This window comes from Platalea leucorodia (genome assembly GCF_965183815.1).
Source record: "Platalea leucorodia genome assembly, chromosome: Z".
NCBI classification, from domain to species: domain Eukaryota; kingdom Metazoa; phylum Chordata; class Aves; order Pelecaniformes; family Threskiornithidae; genus Platalea; species Platalea leucorodia.
In genome coordinates this window covers 21,737,604-21,761,639 of record NC_138858.1, presented here as the reverse complement: position 1 = coordinate 21,761,639, position 24,036 = coordinate 21,737,604, and the positions used below count along the sequence as shown (strand labels likewise).

Below are 24,036 nucleotides of genomic sequence, written 5' to 3'. Positions count from 1 at the left end.
CTCCTCCATTGAGTATAATAACATGCAAGGTTTTTATTTTTCAGTGTCATTATCCTGTTTTCCTATGAATGTAAAATGTAAGAGAACCTGCCAATGAGCATAGCACAATCAGGGTCAAAATGGCAAGCTGTCTTTTCTGGATGTTCAGATGGGCACAGGATCCTTTGCCCTGTGTGTGCATAGTTACAAAAGCAGAGGCAGTCCCGTGGAATTCCTCCGGAGATCTAAAGTCATTCAGGCAGACACTTCCTTTCACTTGAGTTAGTCTGACAGCTCAGCTTACGAACCTCCCTTTGATGGGTCTAAACTTTGTGCATATGACCGAAACCATAAACATCAAAGCACGAACACGAGTCACTGCTCCTCATCTGTTGTCGGTTTGCACCAGTCAAGAGCTGCAGCGCTCTGCCTCCCCTTTTTCTTGATTGTCCGTATGAGGAGAGTGCTGAAGTATGGCAGGGGCAATCAGGGAACTCAGTGCTGCAGGCTAAAGCTTGGTGACATTTCCACAGTCTCTTTTCTTCGCTGCGATTTGTTTGGAAATTGAGGTGTCCAGTAAATGCGGCTGCTAAAGGGTAATTAAAAAAAGAAATGGAAGAAAGAAAGAAAGAAAGAAAGTGAAGAAGCGAACACAATATCAATCTGGGAATTAGAAATGGACTTGCTACCCTCGTGTGCTTTCAGTGTCTTTATTGAAAATGACCATTTTCAAATGGGTAAAAATAGACGTATGTTTTAAAGAGCCCAAATTTTCTTTCTTCTTCTTTTTTTTTTTTATTTCTTTTGTTCTAAGGTGTTTTTTAAATTGTAGTTTTTGCTAGGCTCCTATGTTAGAAACATCTGTTCTGGATTTTCCTGGTTTTGCTGGAATATTCCTTGAGGACTAGAAAAGGCACAGGTACATTTCAGCAAAGAAGAGATAATTTGGAAGGAGTTATTAAAACTCTGTGTTGAAATATAGTATGAATAAAAAGAACAAAAACTAATGCAAATTCGTAGCAGTTTTGGCAGGAGAGTCCTTTGTTGCACTAACTTAAGTTTCTTTGGGGACCACAGATGTCTGCAATGCTCCACACCCTCTTACTGTTTCTGCAGTGATCAGCTGGCAATGGCCTAAATATACTTTTATTCTCAGTTTAATCCTTATCTAAAGTTTTGCTGGTACATACGTTGATGAGGTGTATGAAGCGATGCCACTGATACTGCTATGGAAGCAAAAGCCCACAGCAAGGTGTTGCATTTTAGCAAAACAGTCCTTTTGTCAGTATTACTTACTCTGGTTGGGAGGTGCAGAAATGCACTGCATTACTGGCGTGAACTGCCTCTACATCCAAAGCGCTTGTAGATGTAGCTGGCATAAGGTTTTCTGAGTTTTGCAGAGTTTTAATGCAAACAGGACCAGTCCCCAAGTATTAGGTCCTTCGAGTCCTGAAAATGTTTTGTAAAGGTTTACATGAGATACCATTTTCATGGGTTTTGAAATGCAATTTCACAGAGTGTTTTTCCTGGAAAAGAGGAAATTTTAAATTTTCTTGCAAAATGAAAATTTATATTTCTGTTCAGTTGTAATAACATTTTTGTAATGAAAGGATTGACCCTCTCTACAGCAATAGGGATGCAGCAAAAGTTGCAATCAGTCAGTCACAAGTCACATTTAAAGCCAGTTCAGAAATAACAAGGCAATTTGTGAAATAGAGATCTGCGTAAACTGAGGTATTGGTCTATGTTTATCTTTTCATATTTTTACTGCTTTTGATATGAAGTATCTGTTTCAAAATCTCCATACATAAAAATAGTTTTGTTAAGAATTACAATAACCGTAAGATGCAACTCAACAGTGAAGTGGAAGAAAATATTTGTAATTCCTTTAAAAATTATTCACTTTTTCTTCATTCTTTTGAAGACAAACAACATGAAGTTGAAATCCCTTCTCCGACACAGAAAGAGAAAGAGAAAAAGAAGAGGCCAATGTCCCAGATCAGTGGAGTCAAAAAACTGATGCACAGCTCCAGCCTAACTAATTCCAGTATTCCCAGATTTGGAGTTAAAACAGACCAAGAAGATATTCTTGCCAAGGTAGAGAATATATAAATCCTTGAATTTAAACCATTGAATTAAAATAAAGTGTGGATTTGTCAGTATTATTCCATCCCCTGCTTATAACCATTGATTTCCATCTGTAGCACCAAAGGCTGGTCTCACTTGAAATAGTATAAATTTGGTGAAGTGGAAGAATAACAAGTAAAATCAGAATCAGGCTATAAGGGTTAATTTCCATGTGAACAGGATTTCATCTGGAGATGGAATGTAAATTAGCATTTGTGTCTGCATTAATAAAGCTGCTTATTCATAAATAATATGTGAGGAATGAAGAGTAAACATACCATATACTGTCACAGGAATGAAAATACATAGCAGCCCTGTGTGTTTTGAAAAAGCACAACTGGTATATTGCATTAGAGCTATCCCTCCAGGTCCTGTCTTTAGCAGTATCATTTGTGGTTTTGTTTACGTAGATCATTTGTGGTTTTGTTTTTAGTGATGTTTCCTATGATTCTTGCACCAGCAGCTAACTAGTTGGCAATAATCTAAAACTGGCATAAAATGATTATTCATTTAATTTTAGAGTTTTTCATTTTGAAATATGCTTCTCCTTATGTTTTCAGGAATCTCCCCCTTTATTTGAAGAGTGTTTCTGAGAACCAGGGAGACTGTAGCAGAACCTCACCATCTCTGGAGGTTTCCTCCTTGCTGAACTCTGCTGTTACTGGGCAGCGCGATAGCAAATTGTGTCAGTTCAGCTCATTCAAGATACTGTAACATTTTTATCTCTGGAGCAATCCACTTAAGAGGCCCTCTTTCCTGCTTATTGAATTAAAATCTAAAAAGTCGGTAGCTGCAAATTCACATATTACAAGATCAGTAGCAGCAGCTTTCCCCCTTTCAAAGTTTAGCGTATAGTTTTCACAGGGGCAAAGTTTGAACCTTCACGAGTCTGCTGTTTGTAGCTGTTTCAATCAAAAATCACTGGAAATTGTGTGTTAGGTTTCAACATGTCTTGCTTGATTCTGCTCTAGGAACTAGAAGATGTGAACAAATGGGGCCTTCAGGTTTTCAGAGTAGCAGAGTTATCTGGAAACAGACCTTTGACAGTCATCATGCACACCATTTTTCAGGCAAGTAGCAGCAGCCGTGCTGCTTTTTGCTTATTTTAGAGATTCTTCTGGGCTTTGTAATCTTAATTGTTTATCTTTTCCTTTTGTAGGAACGGGACTTGTTAAAAACGTTTAAGATTCCAGTAGACACTTTAATAACTTACTTGATGACCCTAGAAGACCATTACCATGCAGATGTGGCATATCACAATAACATACATGCTGCAGATGTTGTTCAGTCAACCCATGTCCTGCTATCAACCCCAGCATTAGAGGTAAGCTACACTGAGGTGGAAAAGAGGCAGGCGTAAGAGAAAGGGATATACTAAGACTCTTCTAAATTTAATATTAAAGATCTTAGTTTCTGCAATATTTTTAAAAGAAATCTTAACATTTCTTTCATGAATTGTGCTCTTTTAAAGATATTTTGTGAGGATCAAAGCTTGTTTACATGTAAATATTTTGCAGAAAATGTCACAGCTTTTTCTTTTAAATCATGGTTTTATACTTGCAGATTTGTGCTGTCATAACTTTTTTCATTGTAACACAATGCATAACTTGTTTCCACCATCTCATTATTAATACTACATCCTGTTCTGTCATTATTTCCCATGTGGGATTCTCACTAACCACAGTTAGTGGAATTGCTTAGGAACGATAGTAATAAAATGGGATTCCCTCAATAAGGCCATTTGGTTTTTGTTTTTTTCCTTGTGCATATTCATTCTGGTCCTGAAAGGCTACTTTGTTGTTTGTTTCTCTGGCAGAGTGGAACATGTACTAAATTTCCACTGGACTATCTCATTTTTTTCATAAATATTTCAAAATTGTTTGGAAAAAAAAAAAATTTTGTATGTTCTTTTCTGAAGAATTGTCTTGTAGAAGGTGCTTAAATCTCTGAAGCAGAAGGAAGTGGAAGAAAGATGGAGATTACTTTCCCCTTTTTAAGCTCAGTTCAAGTCTTAGCGTAGCAAACATTGATATATCCCAGTAAATTGGTGGAAAAAGGTAGATAAAGCAAGCAGTTGAAATTTTAGTAATTGAAAAGCATTTGCCCTCATTTTCAAAGAAGGCTGCATTTTGACTCTTTTTCATAATGACCAGTCTTTCACGTTATGGAATGCTTCTGCTTTACCTTCTTTTTAAGAAGAGATTTATAAGTGAACCCTAAGACTGTTGGCAGGTCTCGATCCTCAAAGACTCAGGAATTCTCTGGGGAAAGATTTTCTTTATCTTAAGAAGGAAGATCAGACTATGCTCTTAAATCACCACTGGCTTCACCAAACAGCTGAACTGGTCGTCAGTAGCATTTTCAGTTTTTTTTCCAGATCAACTGTTTTTCATGGCCTTGTTCTCAGCAGAGCTTTAGCCAGTACAGTAGCAATGTCTGCCCAGTGCCACTGCTGACCTACACACTTCTGAGCTGTTCTTGATCAATTATGAAAGCAATTATATAACGTGGGTGCTTGTGACAACATGGGACTGGCCTCAGTGACATGCTAGGTCCATTGCAGTCCTCTCTTCCTATCTTCCTAATAATCTCATACGAAGAAAACTGAGTAAATGTTAAGTAAGATGCCTTGTAGTCTGTCGCCATTTCCTTTAGCATCATTTACGAGATAAGCATCTTTCAAGTATAAGACTGTACGTAGGAGTCAGGCTGAAATTTTTAACCTCAATTTGTGCTATAGGTTAGAAACCTGTACTTAATGATCTAATGTGTACTTAATGATCTGATTAAAGTGGATTTATTTACAGACTGAAGCTGAAAAAACTTCAGTTATGATGAAATTTAGTGATGCTGTCAGTGTGAAGTAAGGATGCTTTTACTTTGGCCAAACTTGAAATATTTATGAAATCCTACGTAATTGACAATTTTACAAAAGATTGTGATAGCCTATGTGTAAAATCTTTTGAGATCCCTGATACATTTCAAATGTGTTTTCCTTGTTCAGATCTAGATTCAAAGTAGAGTCCTTTTTATTGAAAACATTTTTTCATTGATTAGTGATTGTCATTTCTGTTTCATGATTTTCTAGGCAGTGTTCACTGATTTGGAGATTCTTGCAGCAATTTTTGCCAGTGCAATACATGATGTAGATCATCCTGGGGTTTCAAACCAGTTTCTTATCAACACAAGTAAGTTTGATGTTCAGTGGTTTTCTCAAAAATTTGCTGCAAGATCTGCACATACCACCTGAAAAATACACAGTTCATTCCTTGTTTTCTTCTATGTGTACTTTTACTCAGTAAATAGATAGGTGTTTGTATTTTAAACTGGATACTATTTTGCATTTCTTGTAACTTTAAAAATAATATATATAGTACCCACTATCAAGAATTACTAAGACATGAACTATAATCCTGGCGCTGTTTCAAGGTATTGGATGTGGTCTCTACTGGAAATTAGTTGGTTTACATTAAATAAAGTTGTAGGAGAAAAATGAAAGAAGATTAAATAAAAAAAAAAAAAAAAAGACAACAGTTTATGGGTTTATGTTGGAAGCATATAATATGACCAAGGATAGCCATACATTTTTAAGAAATTTAAAAAACAGGTTTCTTTTTAGCAGACTGACAGGCCCATCTCTGTCTCTCCCTGGCTGTTGTACTTGGTTTCTGATCTCTGCATACTCATTCCTCTTGGACTGAATTTTCTCTGCCTGTCCCTGCAGGCTATGGCAAACTGTGTTGTTCTGTTGTTTTTTGTTTTGGTTTGGTTTGGGTTTTTTTTGTGGTGAGTCTCTTGCTGGCACTTCCATGTGTGGAGGAAAAAGCCCTAATGAAATGAGTCCTTAATGTCATCTCCAATTCTGAAACCCAATGTACTTGTTCTGCATTTCTCAAGGCTGTTCTCTGCAGCATTGCATGAACCTCTCTCCCATCTTTAATCTTCTACTAGAAGAAAAACACTGTTAGCTTTGTTGAACCTGATCATAACACATTTACTGAATGGCTTGTTGCCCCAATGCAACCTGCTTTGATTTCAGTGGCGTATGTTACTATTAGAAGTGGGTAGCACATTGTAGGTCAGTGCAAGTTCTGTCATACGATGTTATCGCTTTTGCCATCTGACAACCTCTCGTTTTATGATAACTGACCCAGAAGTACAAAAGTTGAAATAATACTAATAATCCAAGCACAGAAGAAGAAAAAGCTACAGAATTGGAAATGTATCTAGGGTTGTGTATTTGACCTATCTGGCTGCATATTCATAGATTGTCATTCCTACACTTGGGTGACTGTTGCACTGGTACTAAAATAGTATGACTCCAAATCAGCAGTATAGTTTGAAGAAGGGAGCTCCTCTTCTGACTCATTGCTGCTGTATATTCAAATAAGACCTCCACTCCAGTTTAGCCTGCATCTAATTTTATTTGCCTGAGGGCTGCCCTGTAGTGAAATTCAATTTGATGACTCATTTGCAAGGAGGAGGATTGGGATTGACTCTAGATTTCTGGTGCTTTATTGGTAACCAGTACAGCTCAGCGGCGTGGTATAGGAAGAGAGTGAATCAAGCTTTGTGCACAAAACAGTGTGTAATACCTAAATTCTTAAGAGTAGGCATATATAAGTAAAGTTTTTATTTGTTTGTTTAATCAGAAATTGAGTATCAGGATATATTGGTGACTCTGAGGTGCTACAGGGAAACCACTGAGTTCTTCAGGTTTAAGCAAGATGACTGGCTAGTTGAAGGGACCAGTAGTGATACATAAAGCTTTCACTTTTAGGCAGACAGTTGAAATTCAGCTGCATTAGGAGTGATTCTGATACTGCTTATTTAATGGCTTAGAAGAAATGTCTTGTTTTTCTCAGTTCAGCTTTTGATAGAGAAGGCTTCAGTGACAATCAAGTAACATCACTAACTGGAACTGCTGTTGCCAAGCTGAAAGAGACAAAGGGATTTTTATCCGTTTTGAGTTGTTCTGTGTACAAAGAATAAACTGTAGCGACAGAGAAAAAGACCGTCTAATTTAGGTCTCTCAAATCCTAGATTTTCCTAACTCTAGAAGATCATTTCCTTCCACCTAGTTTTGTTTTCCAGTGAACGTTGCAATGTATTAACATTTCACTAAGAAGTATAAGACTACATTTTTAAAAAGCATAATAGACTTACAGTTACTTAAAGTGTGTACATATTTGCCATATTTCAGCTTGTTCTTTATAATTGCTCATGTGATATTTCTGAATATTATTTCCCTATTTAAGGACTTAAAGTCTATTTACACAGTTGTCTAAAAATCTAATCCCCCTTGAATGCTATTAAAGAACAAATATGGATTGTATTAGCATCAGAGGAGATGCTTATTTGATGATTGTAACTCTGTCCTTCCAGATAAATGCTCTTGAAGATTCTAATGTGTTACGAAGATTACCAAGAGGGAATTTTCTTCCATTTCCACCTTTGTTATAAAGTTGAGCACATTTTAGCTCTGTCCATAGCTCCAGCCGTTCCAAAGTGTTTTGGCAAAGTTGAGTGTTTTGCAGTTGGGGCTCATCAGAAGGCTGTTTGAAAGGAAAATAAACTAGTGCCTGTGGTCTTTGTAAGAAAAATAACAAATAGGCAAGCTTTGTAAATGTTCTGTGAAAGATGAAAGAGAAATCATTTGACAAAGTCACTCTCTTTTTCCTTTTGCTATTATGGTTCTGCTGCCATCGGGATAAGGAAAGGTAGAGGAAGGGTTTCCTGATTCAAAAGATTGATATATTCAAGACAGGAGAGGAAGACGGCAGGAGAATGGATAAAGAGACTAATGAAATCTGAAGAGCAGAGATTTTATAGGCGCTCCACTGATCCAGAGGGATTTTAAAACAAAGCTGCTGTAAAAGAATATAAAGAGGACAAAGAGTAGAATAGACTGACGCATGGTTAGATTTAGGGTAGAACAGCTATAATAAATAGAAGTTAGTATCACACATGAAAAGTGTGATTGCATAAAAAGCATTTGGTTTCTATGACAGATTCATTTGCAGGCTGCGTCTTAAAACATACGCAAGCTGACTCTGCAGTATCCCCGGGTAGAATCTAAAGCTGCGCAGAAAATTGTTGTAACTGCTTTTGTTTGTCAGAGCTGGCTGCTCAGCAGGTCTAAGCAGACAAATTCAGACCTTGTGTCCATGGCTTTGCACAGGCGTTGCTAGGCAGGTGTATGTTATTCTCACAGCCATATGGAGTGACTGAGCTAAGAATACTTCTGTTGAAGAAGGCAGCGTTACAACATGAGGCATTGACCACGCTCAAGTACGAGGCAGTAGGCAAGGCCACTGCTTGCATTTTCAAGCCACATGACCTTCCAAGAAAAAGACCAGAAGCGTAACTGTTACCATCCTATCAGCCTCCTCTCAAAATATCCAGTTGTCATGCTCTAATGACCCATAGGCCTAATTGGCTAGGCATCTGAGTGCCTTAGCTAACTGCAGAAGGACATGATTTGAAAACCAAGATGTGTGCTCTCTGCCTGACCTGCAGCAAAGCCTCAGCTGTGTATTCCCAGTCTGAGTGCTGGATAGCTGCAACTTGTCTTAAACAATGGAATTTTAGTAGTTGTGATGGGAGGGAGGCATGGAAAGAGAAAACATCAGAGCATGTTTTAGTTTAGGTGCGTTTATGCATATAATATTTTCCATGTGACCTCATGCAGATATGAAAATAAATTCTGAAAAATACCTTCTTTGTATTTTTTCGAACTTGCCACTCCAGGCACACGTACATGCTTCACTGCAAAGTGTTTTCTTTATTTTCCTCAATATAATCTGCCTTGATTTGTTAAGATGTTCAGTCATTAATTCTGTAACTTTTGATACTGTGTGAACTACAGGAACTCTGTTTCTAAAAGTTCATCTCTAAATCTTGTTATGAATGTAATGAATCTGAAAAAAATCTTAAGGGATTTGGTAGAAGCACAGGCATTAGTAACGTTCTGCCCTGCGATTGTTATTGCAGATTCTGAACTCGCCTTGATGTACAATGACTCATCAGTACTGGAGAATCATCACTTAGCTGTGGGCTTCAAGCTGCTGCAGGAAGAAAATTGTGACATTTTCCAGAATTTGACAAAAAAACAGAGGCAATCATTGAGGAAAATGGTCATTGACATTGTAAGTTCTGCTTGAGAGTCCCTCTTCCATACTGCTAGCAAATTGAATAATAGAGCACAGAAGCATTTTATGATAAATTACATGTGATTAGACCCATAGCCAATGAAGTAAAAGTTTGAAGATTTATCATGTCTTACCCAACATGAACAGGGGGTTCTTTTCAGTTTCAATGTTATACCTTTTTAGAAGGTACATGGTCCTGCTTCGAGCTGGTTTTGTTCTGACATGTACACAGAAATTTGCTACTGAATTGATGATGAATTTAGGCTGATCAGATCATTCTGAACAATTCTGAACAATCATTTTGTCATATTCTTAAAATAACCAAAATTAAAACTTACTATTTTGGACACTAATGACGTACAGGACTCAGACTTTTATAGTGTATTCAGACACAGGAGTTATGGGTTCCCCCCAGAACTGTTTGTTTATGTGTTCAAAGATTTTTTTAAAAATCAGTAGAATAATTTACATAATATTCATTTTTTTATTTGTTTCTTTCAAGGTACTTGCAACAGACATGTCTAAGCATATGAATCTATTGGCCGATTTAAAAACTATGGTTGAAACCAAAAAAGTGACCAGTTCTGGTGTCCTACTTCTTGATAACTATTCAGACAGGATTCAGGTAAGAAAGTTCATCTGCAAATGGTCACTTGTATTAACTTACATCCTTAATAACATTGGCCTGCCCATTTTCCAGCATGGATTAGATCAGCTGTCCGTTCTCACACCATGACTCACTACCTTCCCTCTACTCCCTCTTATGTTTCCTACCTGTGACATACTTTGTTAGGTAGTGAGTGCCTCTCTGAGAGAGTAATGAGGTGCTAGAGTACTTCTAGACTAAATGAGGCTTTGGCCTTCCCTTCAAATTATCACCACCTGGTTAGTCTTTCTCTTGAAGATTTTCTGTCCCTTATACAGACAGAAGCAGCAGAGGCAAGGTAATTCATAGCTATTACTGCAAGTGTGAGAAACACCCAAGCGCATAAGTTTTCTTCTGTTTAGAATAAATCTTGCACTACATGTATTTTCAAGATTCTGTTTCACAGCTACCAAAAGTGTAAATGGAAAAGGAGCTGTTTTTCTCCAGTGTAATAACACCGCATGTGTTCAATCTATTTCAGGTTCTTCAGAATATGGTGCACTGTGCAGATCTAAGCAATCCAACCAAGCCACTCCATCTCTACCGCCAATGGACAGACAGAATAATGGAGGAATTTTTCCGTCAAGGAGATCGGGAAAGAGAGAGGGGAATGGAGATAAGTCCCATGTGTGATAAACACAATGCATCTGTAGAAAAATCACAGGTAATTGATTTGAGTGGGCAGTTAAATAACACAGTATGACATTTTAACAGAAAAGGATGGTCCATAGCCATGTTTTGATTAATTTCTGAATGCACTATTTCCTTTTTCCTCCTAGTTAATTAATTCAGCTCCTGAGTAGTAAGTGAGGGGAGCTGAAATTTTTACTCTGAAATCATAGTGCATGGTAGTGTGTTTGCTGAAAGGATTCCATCACTGTCATGATCTGCAATGAAGCATACACGTCAAGAGAGTATTGTACAGCTGATCATTAGGGTTTCCTTCACAAGCAGAATTAAATATAAAGCAGCTGTTTGGCTCACTAGATGCAGTGGAGTTGTTTGGAATGAACAGTCCATTTGAAAACAAATCCTTTCCAAGTCCTTATCCAATATCCTGAATCAGACTTGAAATGTAAAGGACCCTCTTCACTACATAAAACAGCATGGTTTCCTTTCAGCCACCTTTAAGGGTAGTGCATCTAGTGTCTCTTACTAGCGTTATATTTCTCATACTTCGTGTGGTTTATAGGCATAGTTGTTTATTTCTTTGTGAATAACAGCTCATCCTGATTTTATATTATTTGAAACAGGTGGGTTTTATAGACTACATTGTTCATCCTCTGTGGGAGACGTGGGCAGATCTTGTTCACCCGGATGCCCAGGATATCTTAGATACACTGGAGGACAATCGAGAATGGTACCAGAGCACAATCCCTCAAAGTCCCTCTCCTGCACCTGATGACCAGGAAGAGGGTAGGCAGGGCCAAACTGAAAAATTCCAGTTCGAACTAACACTGGAGGAAGACGGTGAGTCAGACACCGAAAAGGACAGTGGAAGTCAAGTAGAAGAAGACACCAGCTGCAGTGACTCCAAGACTCTTTGCACCCAGGATTCAGAATCCACTGAAATTCCTCTTGATGAGCAAGTAGGGGAAGAAGTAGAAGAGGAGGAGAACCAGACAGAACCTTGTGTGGTAGAAGACCATTCTCCTGACACGTAACAATGAAGACGCAGTCTCTTTCTCTCTTGCCCTCTCCCTTTCTTTTCCTCTTTTCTCTCTGTTTTTTGTTTGTTTTGTTTTTATTAGGTAATCGTTTCCAAAGTGTATGTCATATGCTACAACCATAGTCACAACTCGCTGTCATCTGCCAGGACGTTTGTTGATCAAAACTGACCTTGATGACTCAGTTTGGCACTCAGGAATATTGTAACCAGAATTTTCACCTCCATGGCGCCAGAAAGCAGGGGGGAGAACATCCATAAACTACATTTTAATAAGCTCTCCATTTGGCAGATTTGATTAAATAAAGCAAATGTTTTCAGAGGAGTACCACCTGCCAACCGAATGCTGGTATGCTTTGATAGTTTTTGAATTCATTGTATTTCACAAGCAAAGCATTGGATAATGTTCATCATGAGAGGAAACAGACAGAAAATAAACTGAAGTTCCTACTGGAAAACAAATGCACATAAATGATGGGACACAACATGATTCTGTTACCAATAGGAAGATGAGCTGTGGAAATTGCATAATTTTCTAATTTCAAGTCTTCCTGATACGTGACTGAAAAGTGTGACCCAGTGGGTTGCACTAACCTCTGCATTTTGTATAATATGTAAAAGAGAGATCTTTTGTAGAGCTTACTTTTATTATTAAACGTACCAAGGTATTATATTTAAAGAAAAACACTTTCAGACGTCATCTGCCACTGGTTATTTTTTTTCCAAAGAGTAACTTGCAAGTTTTCAGTCCAAATCTGTGCTACACTGGATAATACTTCTAAGTTTTTTTTCTTTCCTTCTCTTTTTTTGCACCTTCGAATCTCATGGTAATATTGAGCTGTAAAAGTCTATTATTTTATATATTAGTGAGTTCCATGAATATCCTTTATGTTACATAAAACTCTTTCAGTATGATGTCTTTTTTGTTTGTTTTTCATCACCATCACTATTTTCCCAAACATACTGGAGGAACTTAAGTTGTGCTTTTACCTTCATAGTGGCCTGGTCCTGCCAATTCTGTCTTACTACAAGATTAGGATTTGCAGGACTAGAGCCCATAAGAAAGGTAATGAATTGTTGTCTGAATACAAAAGCAGCTCTTCTGCTGTACTAATAAAATTTGTCCCTCTGAAACATGGTTTCCAGACCATTTTTGGCTGGGAGCTATAGATTGCTAAATCTGAACAGGCCAATACAATGTATGGAATATTTGTTCTGGTGAAAAAAGCATTAGTGTAATATTTCCAATTTTGACTCTTAATAGCTTTTTTTATCTGTGTCAGGTATCTAGTTAAACCATTTGCTAATCTGAAATGTGTACAACATAAAAATAATGATTAGCATTATTTTTTCATGTCTTTGTTGCAAGAAGAGCCAGGTCAGTCTTATCTTTTTATGTTTTTAAGTAAATGAGCAATGCATCATGAGAGTTGTAGTTTACTCCACATTATTTCAATCTTTTCAGCCTTTATCCAGCTTGTGCTGAGGGAATCCTGCTTTTCAGTCTGATTGGTACTGAAAGCTTCTGTAACTTTGGAAGTTAAAGGGAGGTAGGAGTTCGTATTTGTCATTTTCCAGTCCTGTTGCTTGGTCACATGAAAGAAGAAGGAATTTTATTTCCTCTACTTTACTCTTCATTAAAATTGTAGTTTTGAGCGTAGAAGTTGGGAAATAGTTGCCTAGGGAAGCTAGTGGGCTCCCACTCTGTAAAATTCTGGTAAAATGACAATACCAAGATGATTCCTTAACGAAAGAAGAAAGCAACAGCCGTTGTTTTCCCTTTGGATTCATTTTGTGGTAAATTTTCAGATATGAATACAGGGGTTTTTTTAAGTGTCTGAGATCTAGAATAAAAACCTGTTTAAAAACGATTGGCTAATAATTCAGCTTTTAAATGCATTTTGCATTCTTCTGTATCCAGGTCATAGTTTTGTCTACCTTTAGCCCTCACAGGGCCTTAGCACAGATGCTGAAGGAGGAAAGAGAATGAAGAGAACTCATGTTTTTTTTTCAGTTTTTGACTATGTTTTTTGTTCTTCATCATTTCTTCCTGAACCTGATCCATCCAAAAATCCTTTCAGTCCCCAAGAGTGCCTGGAACCTTAATAATGGAAAAGCAATATAAATTCCAAAATAACCAATAGGGACCTGAAAAGGTTTTGTATCTGCACTAATGGAAAGTAAATGAAAAGAATAACACCATATTGTGAGATATACATCCATACATATGGACAATCAAACAATAGAAAATTACATCATTTCTTAGAGCTGGGGATATAATGCACTGTACAATCTTTTTTTTTTTCCTTTTTTGCCAAAGTGTGTTTTAGCATTGCACACTGCTTTAAAACAATACAAGTGGCTTTATGTGTTCTGAATATTTCTGCCATAAGAAAATGCAGTGAGTGGGTATTGAGGGGGGTGGGGAGGGGATTCACCTTGCTTATAACAGTACACTTTAGCTTGCAAGTTACTGTGCTCAGTAATGCTGTATTTGAATTCTTAAATTGTTTTGTGTTGTTATTGAAAAACAATAATGAAAGAATATAGATAGAACAAATAGCATTCAGAAGTTTAAAAAACTTGAATGAAATGGATTTTATAGAAAGCTTTGACAGTTCTTTTCAAATGCATTATTTATTTTGTGCCATGCATTTTTCTCACCAAATGACCTTACCTGTAATACAGTCTTGTTTGTCTCTGTTTACAACCATGTATTTATTGTAATGTACATACTGTAATGTTAATTGTAAATTATCAGTTCTTATTATAACATCATCCTTGTCAGGGTGGTGTTGCTATATTTGGAAACTCTTGGTGAGAGAATGATTATTGTGTATACATATTCCTTGTACATGTTTTTTTCTCCTGTAATATATTCTATGTCACCTTAGAGCTTGTTTATGGAGGATTCAAGAAAAGTATGAAATACATAAAGATATATCAATAAAAAAAGCTGCAGGTCTTTGGTCCCAGGGCTGTGCCTTAACTTTAAACAATATTTTCTTCTGTTTTGCTGCATTTGAAAGTAAGGTAGCTGTGGGGCTAGGGCTGGGCATTTCTACCATATTTTTAGTTGCTAACTGATGAGGTTACTCACATGAGCTAATACGCATGGTACTACAGTGAGCTTTTATTCATGACCCTACTGGAAGTTCAAGCTTTTCCAGATTTCTGGCAATATAATTGTATTGCCTCTCTGATTATCTTTTTACAGGCTATCATCAGGGATTATTGCAGCCATTTTTTGCTCCTAAAAAAAAAAAAAAAAAAAAAAGATGCTGTATTTCAGTACTGAATGGCACTGAAACAGCTTTGGAAAGCATCTCTGATAAGCATTTGATGTTAATGCATATTAGGAAATGGAATAATTGGAATTAAAAGGGTATAACTCATACACTTCTACAGTTATCTGTAATATCCCTTCTTTATTTAGTAGCACAAATTACCACTGTATAAGCAGAGTCCATGAAGTAGGACAAAAGACAACTTTAATCTTGGAAATGCTTTCCAACACCAATATTAGAGTTAGAAGCAGACAGTTTTATTTTATATAGATGGTATCTAAGGCTTTGTACAGGTGCGTATAGCATAATGCACTAGATCTACAGGAGAGTGATAAACCCTTAGATCTTTTAATAACACTAGTATTAGGTTTGCAGGTTGGACTGCTCATCTCTTGCTGTTTGACTTGTCACGTTGCTCCAGATTACTTAGAGCTGATATCAGTGAATTTGCCAGAGTGAGGTAAATACCTCTCCTCCATTCCAGCGATGCCCAGCCCTTGTAGCATGCGACTTCTTTGTGAAAGGAGAGATTCTTTTTCAAGGAAAACCAGAGCCTCCTTTTTGACACAAACTGTAGATTTTAGCAGCCCTGGCCCAAAGTAAATTGATTGCTTTTGTTTTAAACGGTATAAAAGGGACACTATAACAACAGAAATCCTGAACAATTTTTTGTTATTGTTTTAATTTGATTTTTCCTTTGGGGATGTCTTGAGAGTGGCAACTTGTGTGAACATTGCACATGACTATTCTTTCACTCGTTTCTTAGCCTCTCTTACAGCCTATGGGATAGTACTGTACATCAATACCTTCATATGAAATTTTATATGCAATGGAAATAAAAGCATGGGTTGATTCTGCCTAGTTACTGTATTTGATTTTCTTTTGCAAGTTATATTTTTTTTTATATACATATGATAGTTGTGACATCTTAAGAGAAAGCATATTTCCAGAATAACTTGATTACCATATTTTTGTCATCATACTGTTTTGCATAGATAATACAAAATAAATGTGGGGGCAAATCAGAAAAGTCAACGAAATGTGGTATTTCATAAAAAAGTCTAATCCACAAAGGTGCTATGCAGTTATATAGAAAGGCATTCGATCTCATTTTTCAGGAAATTTTACCATTGGTTTCAGTGGCAAAAGCAGCCTATCCTGAGAAAATAAAACTTCAGCTTTAAAGAAACTAGAAGACTACAGATTGCCTAGAGAAGCAATGTGCTGGGATGCCACAAAGAAAAAAAGAGTTAACCATAGTTAAATATTGACTAGACAATGTCGGCTCTAAATGGATGAGAAAAAGAAATTGTTTTTTAAAGTAAAATTCATAAATGGCAGCTGTTGTCTTGAAGAAGAAATGTGGACTTTAATGCAGGTCCAGCTCTTGAAGTAGCTTTCATGCACCTCTCCTTGATGAGAGTGAGGGTTTTGCTGTTTGGGGGGGGTTGGTTGCTTAACTGAAAATAGTTTCTGATCGAATACAAAAAAATTCTATGTCCATTTTTTCCTCTAGTCTCTTTGATCCTTCTTTGAGTTCAGGGTTAGTTTGCAAGGAGTACCAATCCTTAGGACTCCTTTTTAATCACACCTTGGTGACAGAAGAGGCTGGTAAAATGCTGTGCTGGGAAGATGAAGGATGCTGCACTGAGCACAGCGGGGTGGATAAACCAGGTGGTGCCCATCGCTCTTGGCAGGCTCATCCTCGCATGTTCCCAGTGGCCCTAATGGGAAAATGGTTTGAATACATCATGACTACTGTGGAGGGAAGCGGGAATCCCAAATTCTCGTTGGCACTACTAAGACCTTTTCAGTAAGGAGCTCAGGTACCACAGCTATGCACGTGGTGGCCCTGAAGCTGACAGGATTAGCCAGCTGCTTCCTACATCCCTTGGCAGCACTTTGTCAGGCAGGCTCTGTGCATGGCAATAATGCGTGAGAATAGGCAAGTTTCAGAGCAAAACCAAAATGGATCCCCTATTTCACTGCAGCCAGCTGCCGCTATAGGAGTTGAATGTATTTTTAAACAAAGGACTCCTGTATTTCCTAATGAGACAAATAGTCTGAATAGCTGCAATTTCGTTTGTTTGATCTCTCTGTTGCATTGAAAACAAAAGTCACACTCCTAGCACACAAGCACACATAGCGTTTACTGGGATGACCAGCCCAATTTCTCTACCAGCTGTGAATAATTTTGCTTAGGTTTTTTTAGGGGAAAAAAAAAAAAAAAAACAACTACAACACAAAAGTTCAGGCTGCAGGACAGAGCAGCTGCATCAGCTGGTTTCATTTACTCTTTATGCTTGCAGGTATCTTGCTGGGGACCAGGACTTGGGGAAATGTCACCATTACAAGTGAGCTGTGTGCTGGGAGCCACACACACACTGCTTAGTGCCACAGGTCTTACCCTTAAAGGTATTTAATGATATGTGCAATTCACTTTGGTTTAGCTTTGCCTGAGAATGGGCTGGTCCTTTGTGGAAATGATGGAGGGTGTGTGGGGTGAAGGAGAGGGAAGTGCTCTTTGAAAGGGCTTTTTCTATTATAGTATTTTCAAACCATAAAGCAGGAGGGCTATTTATTGCAAAATAGCAAAGTTATTTTCTTTAGGCAAGAAGCTTTCCGTCTCTGTTTCTAGTAACAGCCTCCATTCTGAACTGGTATTCTCACTTAACCTTCTGCATTGTTTGGCTCCTTCCCCACTTGCTTGTAGGAGGGAAAGGACAGTGCTGGATTTAGGGGTGCTGGCAGTCATGTCCCTTCTAATGCCAGTGTGGGGTCCTGGGCTTGTGAGCCATGCAGGGAGGGGAATGGGGCTGCAGTGCTCCGATCATTGCATTGTGCCCTTCACAGCAGCAGTTGTGTGTCACCCTGCGTTAGCAGCACGGTGTTGGCCCTGTTTTCCTCAGCTGAACTGAGACAGCAGGGTGCAACTGCATTTTTTTAGTGAGCATAGCCCTCATCGGCCAGTCTGCCATTGGGGTGAGGGCATCCGAAAGGACTGGGCTAGTCTGCTTCTTTGTCTTACCCGAACACATGTTTGGGTTTGGGTTGCTTTCTCCTCCCATCATCAGGTAGCTGAGTTTAATGGGGTTGGTTCACTGTGTTGGTCAACATGGCTGTGTCCAGCCAGGGGAGAAGATGCCTCTGTCGCAGGAAGGATGGGTGCAGTTCATGGAGGCAGGCTCCTGCTTTCTGCTCTTGTGGTATGACTAAGCTGTGTGCACAGATATGTGTGTGCATTTTCAGGCGTGTGTTTTCCACATACATCAAATAAGTTTGTACTTGCATGGCCTCACCAGCTCCTGGAGCTTGTGCTTCACATACCAGTCTTCCCCCATCCCTAAGGAAGGAAGTTATACCTCTTATTCAGGAGCTGTGAAACCTCCCTCATGCGCCTAGACGCTCCCCACAACCAGAGGACAGCCTGGCCCCTTCCTCCAGTTTCTTGCTCTCTGGGTGACACCGTGCCAAAATCCCTGCAGGAGGGAGCACTGCACTGCCAGTGCTGGAAGAAACTTGTCCTGGCCGGCGGGAGAGGAAAGTTTTGCAGTTTGTCCAGAGACTTGCCAGAGCACTGTGCTGGGCTGCGTGATGATGTGTGGCGCGACAGCATCCCACCTCGCACACTCCCAGGGGCTCTTTCTCAGTGGGAGATGCACTCTTGCCACAAGACAACCGCGCACTTCTGTGAGTTGCAGAGCTTACAAGGCTGGTTTTCTTCTGCTCTGGAATTTTTTTCTGAAGTCGTAAACTCCTGGCTGAGCCTACCCCTGCACGAGCCGATACACGTGTGGGGTTTTTCTCTTCCAGCTGACTGTTTATTTTCATGAATCTATTAGAAATTTAGGCCCTTAAATGTGGTAAAATCTGGCTACGGGTTCAAAAGTTAGAGGACAGCCGTGTAGGCATCTGGTGTTGGTGCGTGGGCTGTGTTTCCTGGTGGTGGGGGGACAGGGACTCCACTTCTTACAATTAGCAGCCGTCTCCTAGACCCCAGAGGAAAGAGCTGCTTTGCTGGAGGCACCATTTCCCTGGCAAGTACTGTCTGTTAAAGAAGCATGATTGTTCCCAGTGCATCCCAAATATGAGAGGAGAGGCAGATGCCCTCCTGGAGGGGCTCTGCCTCCCACCCCTCAGCACCAGGCGGCTGTGGGAAGGGGAAAGGTGCTGTGCAATGTGGGGAGAGGAGCAGGGCAGTGAGTGCTGCCCTCTGGTACACTTCCACTTACTAAAACAAGTTAGTGTCTGTATGTAGAAGGAGCATGCTTAGGATACAGTAGGTGTCAGCTAGTGTGTTTTTTCAGAAGAGTAGCTCTGTAACAACTCCAGTTTTGCTGAAGATTACTCATATAAACTACCCTCAGGTGCAATCAGCTAATGAGATCTCACTGAAACCTATCAAAATTGGTCTGTCTGGGATTGCCTTGAAGTCAAGTATGAAACCCTCAGGGAAACACACAAGTGAGGAAAGGGAAGAGGGAAATGTTTCAAGGAAATTCAGAGAAAAACAGGGAAAAAAGTATGAAAAAGAGATGATTGCCATCTGGCCCAAGGTTTTGACACTTCTTGGCAGAGATACAACCTCCTGCTGTGTCCTCTGATCTGGGCAGTCCCCCTGTGCTGTAGGCACCTGGGCCTTCATGCTGAAACATTGTGGAGGGGCTGGGGGAACTAAGGACAGAGAGGGAGAAATGGGAGGAAACCAAGGAACAAGGCCTCATTCAAGGAATGGCTCAGCCACAGACACTCTGCTGCTCTGCAACAGATTAAAGAGCTACAAATCTCAACCAAAAAACCCCATGGTGAACTGAGGCTGTTTATGTACCAGTATTCTGGTCTGTACACTTGCTCTCTTGCTAACACAGTACTGCAGCAGACTTGCTCAGGCTCAGCCAGACTGGCTGCTCATTGCTAAATGCAGTGCATAGGTTGGAGTGCCAGCTCCTGTGAAGTTATCGGAGGGACGGGTCCCCCAGAAAACTGCCAGTGCCCTGAGGCTGAAATGCATCCCCAAAAGTCTCCCAGGTGGTGCCAGCAGCAGCAGTGGCAGGAGGGAAACCTGCTATGCTCCTGTGGGTCACCCTGCAGCATCGCTGCCCCCACTGGCCCCTCACTTGGAGCTGGCCAGCACTGGGCGGAGCAGTCTGTAAATTTAAAGGGTCTTTAAATCCTGCTTCCCAAAATGGGAGTGGGGTGCTATGCTGTTTGCAGCGAACTGCAGCCTCTGATCTGCAAGGCTCAATAGCACTGCAGGGCTAGGGCAGATGTGGTGCCCCGCAGTGTTCCCAGCAGGACCACAGGAGCTGCCCTGTGGGAGCCATAAGACCCAGGCTGCCTCCTAGTGCCCTCCTCCACAGTCAGTAATTAGTATTAATGAACACCATTAGTATTCAAACAATTTATCCGTTAGACTGTCCAAGCTGAAAAAGCCTTCAGCAGCATGACTTGTAACTGAACCGGTCATGGTTTGTTTTTTTTCCCTACAGGTAGGCAAAGCAACTCTCAAACTCATGCTTTATTAGAAGTATTTGATTGATAGCATTGTCCCTTTTTTCCCCACCAAAATTCCCTGGGCAAGCCCCACCTGCCTAAATATTAATACCTGCCAGTGCTTCTCACCGGCCCACAGTTGTCCGGAGAGACTAACAGGGATGCCCTTTCAAAATATGTTTTGCAGATCCCATTCAACCCTTGTGTCTGACTTAGGTGGCTTCAAGCCTCAGGCCTTCTGCTCTGCTGGGTTTGCCAGTCCTGGCACTCCACCAGCCAGGGATGGTGGTGAGGCCCCGCCACTGTTTCCCTGTGGGACGGCTGCAGCGGCAGTGCTGGAACTCGTCTGCTCCAGATGGGCTGTTTGCACAAGCTGCCAGGCGGGAGGAAGCGTGGGTGGCGACACAGGATGTTTCTCTGGCAGGTTGATGGGCTGGCAAAATCCTCAGGGCTTTGTGCTTGATGAACGGCGAAAATCACAATTGAGTGCAATGGCGATGTTGTGCGGGGATGAGTAGGGTGTGGTGAGCAGCATGAGGTTTTGGGCTACCTGTACTCTTGCTTACCCACAGCCAACCTTAAAAGCCTGGGGTTTTATTTTTAGGTATGTTTGGGCAATTTTTTGCTGCCTCTCTGCAGACTCCTGCAGCTCTCCTTGTAGTCACAGCCCTCCCTGGCAGCACCAACAGCAGCTTTTTTCCTCGTACCCAGCTGTTAGGGTTTGGCTCCTTTTAGCAAAAGGTATCCTCACGGTGGTACCCAAGCTTTCCCCTGTTGTACTGGTTTCAGAGAGAACGGAGATGAAATCCCAGTGCCTCCCCTTCCCTTCCCAGCAGCTACGTGGTGGGTTCCCACTGCTTTCTGGGGTCAGGTCATGCACCCACGGGGACCCTCACTGCACAACCTGCTGCCGTGCTGCCGGCGCAGCGCCACAGAGGAGCGTCTGGGCTGGTCACCGCCTGCTGCGGTGGTATTTTGTTTGTTCATGGCGAATGGGAAATGCTGCTTTGGGCACACACTAATCTCTACACATTCATTTCAGTGCAGAACAGCATATTATTGTGAAAAATAGATCAATAGGTGAAAAAAACCCTTTGAAACAGGCTTCATATCCAAACCCCCATATTGCATTTCAGGTATCACTGTGGGGCTGGTTTGTACATGGCCAGATGGAATCATATACAGACCACTCTGACTCTGATAAACTGAAATTTTCTCTAACAAGGTAGAGTTTTGTGCCTGATTTGAAAAAAGGGGAGGGAAGAGGGATTTAATTGTGGGTCACTGTAAATCCAGCGAATTACTCTGAAAGCATTAGTGAGAGCGGGTATGAATCACTTCTTTCTCCTTTGTGCTGCTTCAGCTGAACTGCTCCAGTGTTCAGCTTCATTAATAATTAATATGGCGGGGAAGCGGGGCTCGGCCACATTGTCTTCTGTCACAGCCAAAGGGGAAGCATGTCTGCAGATCTGCACAGCTGCTCTTACGCCAAAGCTCTGGAAAGGACAGCTGGGTATGTAAGAGAAGTAAACAAAATCTGTGCCTCTTGCTGTAGCTAACAGTGGTAGGTGAGAAAAGGCGAGTGTACCGTCCAAGGTGAAGTGAAGGTTCCCCAGGAGGAGGAAATAAGCACACAATAGAAAACACAACCTTGACATCTGCAGCAAGTCTCACACAGCAACATAACCAGGCTTGTTAGAAGAGAGGGAAGCACAGGGCCTCTGAGCATCCCTTAATTAACAGCTAAAACAGCCTGCGTTTGTTCATGAGGCAGGTTACAGCAAGATGAAGGACTGCCCAGCCCCCGGTGCCCCGTGACCTCCCAGATCCGCTCTGCAAAGGTGCCTGGCTTTGCTGCTTGCCTGGCCCCCACCTCCAACTTATGCATCTCTTGGGGAGGGCTGATGGTCGGGGCAGGATGGTGCTGCAGAAAGAGAAAGGAGTGATTCATACTCGCTCTCACTAATGCTTTTGGAGTAATTCGCTGGATTTACAGTGACCCACAATTAAATCCCCCTTCCCTCCCCTTTTTTTAAATCAGGCACAAATCAGGGCATAATCCTGGCTGAGGAATTACTTCCCAGTGAGCATCTGAGCACGGAGAGTGATGGTGGATGGCGCGATGCTGGGAGCACCTTTAGGGTAGGAGTAAAGCTCTGTGTCCAGCAAGTGTTGAGAGAGAGGGGCCACAGCTTGCTCACAAGGCAAGAGAGGGACCTCCTGCTGCCACAGTCCTGGGATGTGGAGGGAAAAATTCCTTGGAGAAACATCTACAGGACAGCTGGTGTAGAGTAAAAGTCAGGCCCTGGTGAACAGCAGTGGTGAAAGCTTAACCATGTGCATGGCAGATTGGGATCCTACTTTAGTCCATCTACAATTTATTTTATCAGCTCTCCTCATCAAGAATAAAGTAGCAATTTCCTCTGATACAGAGGGAAGTTAATGTCTGCTTACTTTAAGCTATTGTCTATGTCAAGGTGGTGGGTTGGTGTTTGACATCAGCTAACAAGCTATAGTTCAGCATGGAGTTCGTTGCACATGTCTATGAGTTAAGGCTTTCCAAAAAGCTTTTACAGTACAGAAATCACTATTGCTTAGTGAGCTTTTGAAATTAGTACCTTAGGAAAGCTTATTATGTCTCTATCAATGAAAGACGTATGACATCATCTAAACTTGGTGTGAAAAAGCATATATATGTATATATACACATATGTATGTATGTGTACACGTCCCTTTACTTGTTGAGGAAGTGAAACTCTGTGTGGATGTGTGGGTGAACGTGTTTGTCTTGTGGAGTAGTTGCACTAAGCAGAAAACAGCTGTCCCACACAGCTCATTCGTGCCCAGGCTAGTGAGTCTACCTGGAGCAATTCAAGCAGTTGTCAGGAGTGAACATCTGGTCGGGCTGTATATGAGAAAGAACCTTCCTTGCAAAAGTGTCAACAAGAAGGAACGTATGAATGTTTATTGACAGCTTCAATGCACTGCTGTGGCTGCTCTCACCGCTGCAGCTCTGCTGCGAAGGTGCAGAGAGCTCGGGGATGAGCGCAGTCTTGAGCTACCATCCCCCTTGCTCTGGACACAAGCAGCAAAATGCACACACCTTAGAAGCAAGATTTAAGACAATTAAGTAGCTACACACAAGTACTTATAAACACACACACACATGCATGTACAAGGTAAGATGTTCCTATGTTACATATGAGGAATACAACTGAGACATTCCTTAAAATGGCTCACGATAACAGAGCCATGGGAAAATCATGCAACAGAACCAACTCTGCCTGAACTTTAAAAGTATTTCATATACTCCATATTGGGGTGGTCAGGAAAGTCTCAAGGATCAAAAAAGTGATGGCATTTTAATGATTAAAATAGACTTGGAATTTAACACTCAGTTGAGATGAATGGAGCAAGCTCACAGCCCTGTTGCTTGTGTTCACCCTAGCTGCAGGAGAGCAAGCTGGCAAGGGAGTCTCAGAGGCTGGCTGTGCAGACTAGAGTAAGTGGTAAGACACTGCCTCATCTTTTTCTTTCTTTTTTTTTTTTTCAATTTAAGTGAAGAGAGAGAGCAGAGCAGGGTCTCTGATTAAAACAGAAAATTGCAGAACTCTATCATTGTTTATGTTTGGGTTTTTTTCATGACAAAGTCATTGGCAGTAGGTTTTGACAGGGCCATGTAAAAAA

General features: G+C 40.6%; 1 protein-coding gene across 6 annotated transcripts in view; it reads left to right on the top strand.

Moving 5' to 3' along the window:
- Nucleotides 1-15,707, top strand: part of LOC309602828 (3',5'-cyclic-AMP phosphodiesterase 4D) — a gene marked incomplete at its 5' end in the record, with an annotated part of 548,873 nt that extends 533,166 nt beyond the window's left edge. For all 6 annotated transcript variants that reach the window (XM_082336816.1, XM_082336815.1, XM_082336817.1 and 3 more), the window contains 8 exons: nt 1,904-2,076; nt 3,078-3,176; nt 3,266-3,430; nt 5,195-5,294; nt 9,100-9,254; nt 9,760-9,882; nt 10,385-10,567; nt 11,157-15,707. In XM_082336816.1, the coding sequence (XP_082192942.1) occupies nt 1,904-2,076; nt 3,078-3,176; nt 3,266-3,430; nt 5,195-5,294; nt 9,100-9,254; nt 9,760-9,882; nt 10,385-10,567; nt 11,157-11,567 (1,409 nt within the window). In that variant the 3' untranslated portion in view covers nt 11,568-15,707. The remainder of the gene's footprint in view (nt 1-1,903; nt 2,077-3,077; nt 3,177-3,265; nt 3,431-5,194; nt 5,295-9,099; nt 9,255-9,759; nt 9,883-10,384; nt 10,568-11,156) is intronic.
- Nucleotides 15,708-24,036: the final 8,329 nt, after the last annotated feature.